Here is an 11,405-nt window from a genome sequence, read left to right on the forward strand (position 1 = left end):
TCCCACCCACAACGTCACTGTCGCGGTGGATTTGCCACCGCCTGCATTACCAGGCACTCCCTGCAGGTCCCCAACCCTGGTTCTGGAGATGCCAGTCACGGGGTCTGCTAGTTTTTGCTTTTTTTTCATAAAATCAGCATCCAGCTGTGAAGCCTGACGATGTGAATTCACTGCACAATCAACAGCTGAAACGGATGAACTGAGTAACAAAAATAAATTCACTGACTGTGACTCTCCAGCACCATGGTTGGACACCCCACTGAGCACCGTGATGAGCCTGAATTCCAGCCCTGTTCACTGGCTTCTGAGATATACGAGACCCCGGGACTCACACGCATTTACGTTTCACCACAGGCAAGGCTGTCCATCCAGCCCTGCAGACAGCACTGGGACACACTAGCTTAAGCACCACATTAGCCAACCCTGTAAAATCTTCTGATTCAAGTGCAACAAAGGGCACACCATACCCTCAGACTGCTGAACCACACCCTTAGCCTGCTATACCACACCCGCACCCTGCTAAACCACACCCACACCCTGGTAAACCACATCCCCCTAATATACCACACCCTCACGCTGCTAAACCACACCCCCACCCTGCTATACCACACCATCACTCTGCCAAACCACACCCCCACCGTTCTATACCACACCATCACTATGCTAAACCACACACCCACCCTACTATACCACACCCCTACCGTGCTATACCACACCCCCACCCTGCTATACCACACCCTCACTCTGCTAAACCACACCCCCACCCTGCTATACCACACACCCACCCTGCTACACCACACCCCCCTAATATATGACACCCACCCTGCTATTCCACACCCCAAATATACCACACCCTCACTCTGGTATACCACACCTTCACCCTGCTACACCATACCCTCACGCTGCAATACCACACTCTCTTCGTGGTCTGTTTGTTTCAGGCCTGCCACCTCCAGTAAAGACGGACACAGACGGCCCTCCAGAGGAAGCACTGCCCTGAACTGCTGTCCCCCAGCCACCGAGTTGATTATCTTTCAAGTAGGCACTCAGACAAATGGACAGAGAGGATGGATGAGCTTGAGCAAACAGCTCCGTCGCTGGGCAGGCCCAGAGCAATCTCAGGGAGGGAAAACTCTGAGTCGCGTCCCTGGACGCCCGCCAAAGATAGATGTGACAAATGAGGCCTCCAGCTATCTTTGTCTTACAGTGGTTATAATTACCATTAATATCAGGCGTGGGAGAGGTGACACACATCATACCTATACAGAAGTGCACACGCACACACACACGCACATGCACATGATGCTCACACTCACACACACGCAGATACTAACACATACACACATAGACACACACACACAAACATGATACAAAACCCTTTCCTCACTGTTCTTGAAACTAACATATATCTAAGCCGTAACATTTTCCATGACATACTGTAAGTTACAGGTACCGACATTCCGCTTCATCCCACTCCACTCCTGATAGGGACACATTCTTACCCACTCCAGTTTTGATAAATCTGCCCCATCAGTCTCAGATGGCACAGAGAAAAGAGAATGGATCCCGTAACCGTCACAACCATAGCTACAGGATCGCTGGCTCCAGGAACGGGATGCCGAAAATCGGCAGGAGAGAAGGGAGGGGTGGGGCACTGGCACGAGCCAACAGGAAGCCTGGCAGCAAGGACGCCTTCAGAGGCCGCAGTTACATAACACCTCTCAAAGCATTGTGGGTAATTTCACAGGCAGTTATGGGGATACTTGTGGGTGATCCACCCGAGGTCAGAGGAAAGAAACAGAGAGGATTATGGGAGATGTCAGCTCCACCTGTACCACACTGTACCCTGCTATGTGCGCCATGACAACTACAGGTGGGAAACCCAAGAAAAAAAAAGAAAGAAACAGGAAAGGAAAGAAGAAAGGCCGATAATCCCAGACAAGAAACCGCAGATTAAAATTCAGCCAACAGAGCTTTTAAATTTTCTTCCATATGGCTTGGAATTACATATGGAAGAAAGATGGACAGAAGGACACAAAATGAAAAAAATCTTGAAAAATAAACATGCCACAGCAAAAACATCTGGATGAATGGTGGCATAACATTCACATATGTATTCTATTCTACACTGAACAGCTGCTCCCCCAACCCCCCACCCCTGCCCTTCTCCACACATGCACACATTCTCTTTGTGAGAAACTAACACTTTAATAAAATAAAAAATAAAGAATAAAAACTTGTTGACACACTTAATTTCCAAAGATGAAGTGTGCTGCTTTTGCATTTGAGGGGATTTTCACACTTTCAGTATAGTTGGTTATAAATACTTTATAACTGCTTTATCAACCATTAAAAAAATGTTGATGATTAGTTGACATTAGTTCATGTGTAATTAATTGTCGGAAAAAGTACTCAACTGTTGTTACATCTCATAAAATAACAATGCGTGAGATTGCGGTTAGCGGCAATTTCATGAGCTGTTAAAATTTTTATTTACTTTCACTATTCATGACAAATGGGAATGAAAAATCTCTTTTTTCCTGCTGACATCAGCAGTGATTTATGTGACATCACTACAACTCTTCAATTATTGACATTCTGATGGATGTGATCGACCACATTAATCAAAGGGTAAAGAAAGCACTGAAAGAAGGATATTGGCACCAAAATTTTAAATTTGCAGTGATGAAATGAGAGTGTGGATAAAATAATATCTTATATATACTTGCACTATGCCATGCAGTAATCTTGCGAGCGCTTGTCAGGAAACTGTTGTAATCTAGTATATATACAACATGTATTAATATTTATTCATTTTAGTAAAGGAAAAGCATGCCATTGGTGCAGCTAATGCACTGCAGTGTAGTTAAATTGCTCCCATGTTCTTATACAAGTGAAGCAATTGCTGAAGCAATGCATCCTGGTCCTGATCAAACAGGAAGTACGGTCGAGGAGAGGATGGACAGATAAAGAGGCGGCCATTACATCAGAGCAGAGGCCTGGCAGCAGCCACATTGTTGGGGTGACAGGCGTGGGTGAGAGGTGCTGCAGCGGAAGACAGCGTCATGAGAGGGGGTGGGGGTTTGGAGGGGGGGGGGGGACAAAGGGTCGGCAATATGCAGGGAAGGAGGGGAGAAAATCCACACACTAGCCAGTCCCCAGGTGTCCAGGTACGAGAGTTTAATTTCACAGAGTTCCCCTACGGCTGCCAGAGGTCATTACAGAGTGCCATTAGGTCCCTGTGGTGAGACCCGATGCACAAACAGAGAAGGGAGGGGGTCCCTATAATGAGAAAAAAGGAACAATGACACATGCACAGGGGGTCCATGTAATGGCATTCTGTGTACAACTGGGGAAGGGAGGGGGTCTCCGCATTGAGACTCAGTGTATAAAGACAGAAGGCAGAGAGGGGGTCTCTGTAATGAAGAGAGAGGGAGAGAGAGAGCCATGCAGGAAGTGTCTCTCTGTGCTACGCCTGATAGGTCGATAATGCGATTGTCACCTTTCTCCAGCTGGAGGGAAACAGACTCTCAGTCGGTTAGATATGGGGGCATTTGGAGTGCGGTGTCACAGCTCAGTGCTTCCCTTCCCCTCAGTAGCTTTTCGGTGGAAAGCAGCCCTGTCATCTAAGAGGTGATGTCATATGTGTTTAGCACATGAGGGGGGGGGGGGGGGGGGTTGGGGAGCAGAGCATGTCAACAGGTTGTGCCCCCCCCCCCCCACTAACACCGCCCCCAACCCCCCCACATCCCTGCAACAACACCAGTGATCCCAGATCACCCCCCCTACACACACACACACCCCGCAGTTCCTATCTGTCCATCCTGCCAGGCCTCGCAACACCAAGTTATTATTATTATTTATAATAATAATAATAATAATAATAATAACAATAAGACAAATAAGGATATTAATAATGAGTATAATAAGAATGCAATCACATATTTGTTTGTGTAGCACACTAAAACTCAAAAATCCAAAACTCAAGGCACTTCTCATAATAATAAAAAGTAATAACCAAGCATGTGCACTGCAACTAAACATGTGCAGTGCACAATAATAAAATAACAGGAACAGACACATTAAAAACAGACAGCCCAACAGCACAATAGGCCAGGGATAAAAGCATAGAAACCACAGCAAACAGAATCAATAAAACGTGTATTAAAAAATAGTCAAATAATAAAACGGCATGGCAAAAACATAAAAGAAATGCCAGAGACCACAGAGGAGAATTTAGGAGGGAGTTTGGGAGCGATATGTCAAACATAATAAAATCCGTGTGTGTCTGTAGACATTGGGGATCTGGTTGTATACGGAGGGCAGAGGATGGTGTTATTACATGACAACTCTGGAAGAACAAAGTTTAATGTGCGTGCTAAAAACCTGCAAAGCTTACCCGGAATAGTGCTAAAAGTCATCACATGAAAATACATAATTACAAGCCTGTCGAAAAGCATTCGTATCCACCTTTCAATTGACCAATTACTTTCTTCATTTCATTTTCGCTAATTGCAGATAACTGATCAATGCAATCTCTTATGTTTACCATTCTATATAGTCCTACTCCCTGAAGGTTTCACAAACTGCCCTTTTTTCCTCAGGAGAAGGCTGGACATCCTGTAAACGATGGGAAACGTGTTCAGGCGAGACTGGCGGCAGCTGGCTACGTGTCGCGAACAGGGATTCCGTGCACTTTGACCCCAGGGGTCATGACCTCTGCCTGAGGCACAGACAGCTGCAGGCCCAGTGGCTTCTCCTCAGCGATCTCGCCCAGCCCTTGGGTGCCACAGGTGTGGGCGCCATTGGGACATTCCCATGCATTTTCCCATGAGTGGGGAGCAACTGCAGAGTAGATATTCCCGGGGAGCAGAGGGTGGCTAACGCACAGATGGAGACACGAAACTGAACGCTCTGTCGCCACGCCGACCTGCTCGCCGACCTGCTCGCCGTCCCCGGCTCTGACCTCCAGGGCCCGTGAGGGCGAGAGCTCGCATGACACGCCCGCCATGATCTGTGGCCACTGCCACCTCTGACTCACCCAGCTCCCGCAGGGCCTGTGTCAGCTTGGATCGTCCCCTGTCTCTTGGCAACCCCCCACCCCCCCAAACCCCTCCCCAATACACACACATCTCTCACTCCCACTCTCTTGCTTTCCGATTCCCAGTGCAAGCCTGAGTGTGAGGCTGCAGCGGGCCTGGATGATCAGTGTTTACCCTCTGGGGAGTAAGATCAAACCGGTGCGGTTAGAATGTTCTTAGCTAAACATTCTAATGTTGATGTAACAATCACTACTGGTAACAGAAAGCAAAGGAGTTCTAGAGCACTGATTTAGAATTTTGAAAAAATACCATTCCAAAAAACTTACTCTTCAAAGAGTTAAATCCAGTGGCTTTCCAGATAGCTAAAGCCTAAGTCCTTTTTGGATGCACAGCACAGGCATAGACTTGTTGGTTTTTCAACCCTACCAGTCCAATAGTAACACTACGTAGAGCATATCCTGCACAAATCATAACCTACAGAGCACACCATGACCAACTGGAGATATTTGCATTCAGTTTAAACCCTAGAAGGTGTAAGGTCAGAGATTTATGTGACTTGAATGTTCAAACTGAGCATTCTAACGCTGATATAATAATCACTACTGGTGATTGAATGCAATGGACTTCTAGATCAATTACTTGAAATTTTGAAAAAAAACATTTCAGAAACCTACTCTTCAAAGGATTAATAATGCAACATGAGGTCATACATTACTATGATGGTTGTGTGATTACATGCAGACACTCTTATCCAGGAATGACTTAGAATGCAGGAACAATATAACACCATCCCCCTAGTTTCAGACTTAGCTAAGACCATTTCCGTAATCCCACTGACACTTCAAACAAACCACCTGAAATCATGAAGGAACCCACACTAGTCTGCCTTTACACTGAACTCCAAAGCTCAGCTTATTTGCACAAGCGTTAAGGGTTTCTTAATTTCTCTCTCTGCCGTGCTGCTTCAAAGCTCTCTCAGCCTCTGGCTTCATCGATCTCCTAGCACGCAATTAACCTCACATTTACTTTGAGCCACTTCTTTAGCGAGGTCCCACGAGTATGACCATGCAAAGTCAACGCGCTTGATAACACTCGCCGACAGGAGATTGATTGCGCATTCAGGTCTGATAACAATGGCCATCAATCTAGTGCTGAGAGAACACAAACGTGCCGCATGTCTCCAACAGGAAGCTACTGTTCCAACCACACTGCCCTCTTTTGAAAGCGGTTCAGCTTTTAAGGATGGATATCTAGAAAGGAACCGCTATCTCACTTTGAACATGGAATTTAATCAAGAGTCAAGACACATTTTCCACTAGAACGGCATCTTGTTGCAATCTTGAAGGCTGTAATATCATATTATATGTCATAGGCAGTTAAATATAATGGACAGATGAACTGTAGCAGTCCCTTAATTCACATTTTATTCACACCTAACTCCAGGAGCCACGTTTTCCAAGTACAGGATCCTATCATCGTCCTGACTTTGCATCAGGCGAATTAATATTGCTCTGCCACCTGTCTTTTGCCATGTTGTCATGACAATACCTCGACCTCAGCTTCACATATGTGGGGAATGTTGACACATCTCGTCAGCATGTGATGATGCGGGCTTAACCGATAATCCTCACCGGCGCTCCTGCGTTAGGGCTAGCGAAGCAGAGGCCCCTCCCCCCTCCCTCCCTCCCTCCTCTCGTCCGCGCGCGCTGCTCTGACGGTCGCATGCTCGCTTGAGCCATCGCGCTCTCTTCAGCTGAGTTCCAGTTCCGCAGCTCGACAAAAGAACATTCCGCTCGTTTCCACGGCGATAACGGAAGGGCTGCTTGCGCGTGAACCTGATTAAGCAGGTGTCGCTATTCCCACACAGGGTCTGAACTCAGTTTCACAGAAAAGATTTTTTTAAAAGCCTCATTTACAAGAGCATAAAAGTAGTAAGTGAATTACAGGGTGATATAATAACATCGCTCAGCCAAGAGGAGAGAGAAAAAAAAAAAAATATTTCAAACGTTAATCTTTCTGGCAGGCAACCTTTTGCTGACCTGTTACGCAAGCTCAAAATCCTCCTTAAATCCATGCAGTTTACACAGCTAATGCTGTCCATAAACTCAAGTACCATTCAAAGTTGTATGACTATGCAGTTATTGTTAAATACACTTTAAAGGATGATTAAAAAAAAGACCCCTTGTAAAGAAATGAATAATAATCCCATTACAGTAGCAAGATTTCTGTTCTAAGTACTGTCCATGTAAATGGGATTCTCACTACCAGGATAATAAACATGTATCTTCAGTCTCGTTGTTATCCTGTAAGCACATGGTACATTTAAGGGGATTACACTGAAATCTGAGCATAAATATTACTTAGAAAAAAAGCAGGTGGTTCTTTCGCAAAACACCTCTCTCCAAAACAGGCTTTTGATGGGGGAAGCTGTTAAGTAAGATGACATCAGCACTGGGTCGTGTCAAGAAGGTTTTAAGTCTCCTGTTTTTCTAAAGCTCAAAGCATCCATCATATTGATACATTACAGCGCCACATTCACATCCTCTTCCAGTTTAACTGTCTTTCTCTTAATTAAAAGCCAGTTTTTACAGTCTGAACAGGCGTTTCACAAGGACAAAATCTAACCGGAATGGCCAGAAAGTCATTAGAAACTTAATTAACGTTAATAAGTATCCTACTCGCAATAGAAATTAAATGAATGCATGAAGGATTGCATTTGACTTGCAAAGAAATGGTGATAATGGCAAACTGCCTGAAAGGGGGAAAGAAATGTCAGAAGTATGCTTATCTGGCAACCTACTTCTTGTGACCTTTGCAATAATTGTTTTAGTGAGAAAACACACAGAGAGGCATTTCCTCCAATGCGTTTATATGGTATCATCATTTTTAGCACTGTATCATTTGTGTGACTGACAATCTTAATCAGAGTGACACAGACTGAGAGACAAACCCCACACAGGGGAATCTGTTCTATAGTCAAAGATGGGGAAGGCCAAAGTAGCCCGATTACTACAGATATTCTGGTCACATCATCTCCCTGGTACACCAGGCTGTGTCAGTCAATCAACACACAGCTGCTGGAAACGGCTGCCCTGATTGGCCAGCTGGCCTGTTCAATATGCTCGTTGCTCAGCTGCACAGCACTGGGGTGGATTAACAGCCCTGAGCTGAAGCCTTCCCAGGCAACCCCTGAGAACTCGGCCATGCATCCTTCTCTCATGCGAAAGGTGTTACTGCTGTGACTAAGAGCAGTCAGCCTTGGCATTTGCAAGGCAGGTGAGCATGTTCTTTCTGCCCACAACAGGCTTTTTTGTAACACTGGTAAAAATGTTTGCCGATGTCTGTTTCCAAGGTGACTTAATTGGCTGAGCGTTTTTGCATGTGGCTGCAGAAGCAATTCGATTTACGTGCCCCTGCACAAGCGTGTAGCAGCAGCAATGTCCTACCTGAGTAGTCAAACCTGCAATCTGGTTACCAGCCACATTTCCCAAAGCGGATTTGCAAATGTAAGAAGTGTGGCGCCCTGAGAACAACTCACAGGTACTGAATGAAGCTCACGGGGAAGCAGAAAGCGAACTGGGGTGAGAATGGGGGTGTTCTGCCATTCAAACAGCATTCAGCAGCAAATCTGACAAAATACATACAGCCAACTACATCTTAAGAAAATAGAACGTATTCTTGGCCAGGATAAAAGTATTGCAAAACACAACAGGAGAGAGAAAGAGAGAAAAAAATTGGCACAGGCTGTAATTTTATTGAGGAATCCAGATTAATATCTATTGAAGAACTTTTCCTTCATGACTGTCAAAAGTCCAAACCTACATGCAAGGGAGACGGAAATCTGTGAAAATAGATCGGAATTCTCAATCTGTCAGTCATTAATCTATCTCTAAATCAGCAAACCGACAAGCCCAACAGCGCACCAGTCACACCGGGCGTGGCTGTGTCTAGTTAAAATTTTCTGCTAGTAAATTGTGGCGTGTTTGGTTCGAACTCGCCTGTACGTTAAGTTCCTTACATTTTACTTATTTATTTATTGATTTATTTATTTAGTTTAAGCGAGCGATGCAACTGTTGCGCAAGCTAAGGGTGTTAAATTGACACTCGCGCCTTGACGGCTGGGCAACAGTTGCGATGAGAGAATTCCAAAACCTCGGTTCCCTGAGTCACGTGCTGCTGTCACTTGGAAATGAAGTCACACCTCCTCCTACTGTAGCCTACTGTACCTTTAGAATGCGACTTTCTGACTGGTTTCGCATGGCTCGCATATATTCTGAGAGTTAGAAGTGCAACTATTTGAAGTAAACGGGGAAGCTATTTTCTAAATAAATGCACGTTAAGTAAGCTATAGTCGCATATAAGGACATAACGCTAATAGGTGAAGTATCAACGGAGGATATTTTCTTTGCATTTATGATGGAAACAAATTCTACGATATTACATTACATTACAGGCATTTAGCAGACGCTCTTATCCAGAGCGACTTACACAACTTTTTACATAGCATTTTTTACATTGTATCCATTTATACAGCTGGATATATACTGAAGCAATTACGGTTAAGTACCTTGCTCAAGGGTACAACGGCAGTGTACCCTTACCCGGGAATCGAACCACAAGCCCAGTTCCTTACCCACTGTGCTACACTCCGTCCGATCCCAGCATCAGGTAACAACCGAGAAAGCTTGAAGTCTGTGTTGTGTCCGGACTTTTCCAGTTGGGCAGCTGATTGTATATTCATTTCCATACTAAAATACTAATAACTAGGCGTAGTAAGTACCAAATTCATTCTCGTCACATAAGTCCCCATCACGGCTTTCCACACACACACACACACACACACACACACACACAACACAATTAACACACAATATAAAGGTAATTAAACTGTCCCAAATGTCAATAATACAGGCAAATTGTCAAACCAAGGCAAAAACTTTGTCCCGAGGATTATGTGCAGCAAAGGCGCAGATAGAAAACAATATGCTGATTCCCTTCACTTTAAAAACAAACAAACAAAAACCATTCAACATAGCAATCCATTTGTTCCTAGCCTTTAGATCTTGTATGTACCGATGCCAGCATTTGTTAAAATACACAGAGACCTGTTCCATGGTTGGATTCTGTTCCATCCAATGAAGCCAGCTGTAGACCACCTGGAGTAGTTTTCCGAGACACTTTCTAATCCTACTTTGCCCTAATTATTACATCCCTTCACACCGTATGCGTTTAACGCGTTTGTTAAAGCGAAGCACCACCAAACGATCCACTTACCGCTCGTGTTCATGATGCAAAAAACTGTGGAGAACGAAGGGCATGTGATCTCCAAAACGCTCGTTTTTCCAAAATTGTATATTCCTTGATATGCTTCTATAAAAAGATGAATCCAATGAAAAACGTTTATTCGACGCTGGAGAGACAAACTGGGGGTGGTAGTCAAACTAGCAATCCATTATTGCATTTCGAATGTCGCGCTATGGAATATCATTGCTCATAAATACGTCCAGACAAGAGCAAGGATGTCGTCCACTGGCTAGGTGAAAGAACCTGGGTTGGCAAATGTAACGACAGTGTGTTCCTCGCGCGGGAGAAGCCGATTACGGTAACACTCTTGTTGTGACACCGCCGGGCGGAGGATTTTACTAAATCCGGATTGCCGTGGAAGCGCAACGTTGCCTGGTCACATTCCATTTGCAAGCTCTCATTTCTGTGGTGGAACCACGGTGGAATCCGCGCCGTTCAGCGTTGACAGCCACTGAACCTTTCCTTGCTGACATGTAAGCGCTCGAGACCATCATTAGCAGAGGGGACGTCAGCTGTGGCTGGCTGGCATGCGAGCGCCGAACAGCGTACGAGCGCGCACTCGCCGCCCATTTGCTAAGGTCATATTAAACAAAAAGGTGTAGATCAGCTGCCAGAACTCCGCTTGTCTCGCCGCCTCTCCGTTGCTTTATTTTAGAAGTGTTTGGTTCAGTTAGCGAAGCCGTCTGCCATACCTTATTCAGCTTCTACATATGAAATAGAAACACCATTGCAAGTATAAAATAATAAAGACGGATGGATGCTGGAAGTTAATGTAATTTATTGAATTGAAGTTATGTTATTACGTTTTTTCGATATGCACAGTAGGAGCAGCAGTGGCAAAATATTTTGTACAGCCATAGGTGTATCGGGCGGATGTATAGGGATGTATCGGACCGCCTGAATGCTGGTTACAGTTTGGGGAACCCATGTGTTCAGCTGAACCTGTGGAGCGCGACGAAAAACCACGAGCGCAGCTATTTGAAGGGAGATGGCTAGCTCACTGCTAAGGAGATGGAAATGAGGAGGACACATGCTTTGTAGAACGGGGGACACGGAGGG

General features: G+C 45.1%; 1 protein-coding gene across 5 annotated transcripts in view; it reads right to left on the minus strand.

Moving 5' to 3' along the window:
* Positions 1-10,973, minus strand: part of LOC118236333 (actin-binding LIM protein 3-like) — an 89,134-nt gene extending 78,161 nt beyond the window's left edge. For 3 of the 5 annotated variants that reach the window (XM_035434608.1, XM_035434610.1, XM_035434609.1), the window contains exon 1: positions 10,317-10,968. In XM_035434608.1, the coding sequence (XP_035290499.1) occupies positions 10,317-10,329 (13 nt within the window). In that variant the 5' untranslated portion in view covers positions 10,330-10,968. Of the gene's footprint in view, positions 1-10,316 lie in introns of all 5 variants that reach the window. The other 2 variants (XM_035434611.1, XM_035434607.1) reach the window with 2 other exon arrangements.
* Between the last annotated feature and the right edge of the window lie 432 nt (positions 10,974-11,405).

The sequence above is a fragment of the Anguilla anguilla genome, chromosome 9 (genome assembly GCF_013347855.1).
Source record: "Anguilla anguilla isolate fAngAng1 chromosome 9, fAngAng1.pri, whole genome shotgun sequence".
NCBI lineage: Eukaryota > Metazoa > Chordata > Actinopteri > Anguilliformes > Anguillidae > Anguilla > Anguilla anguilla.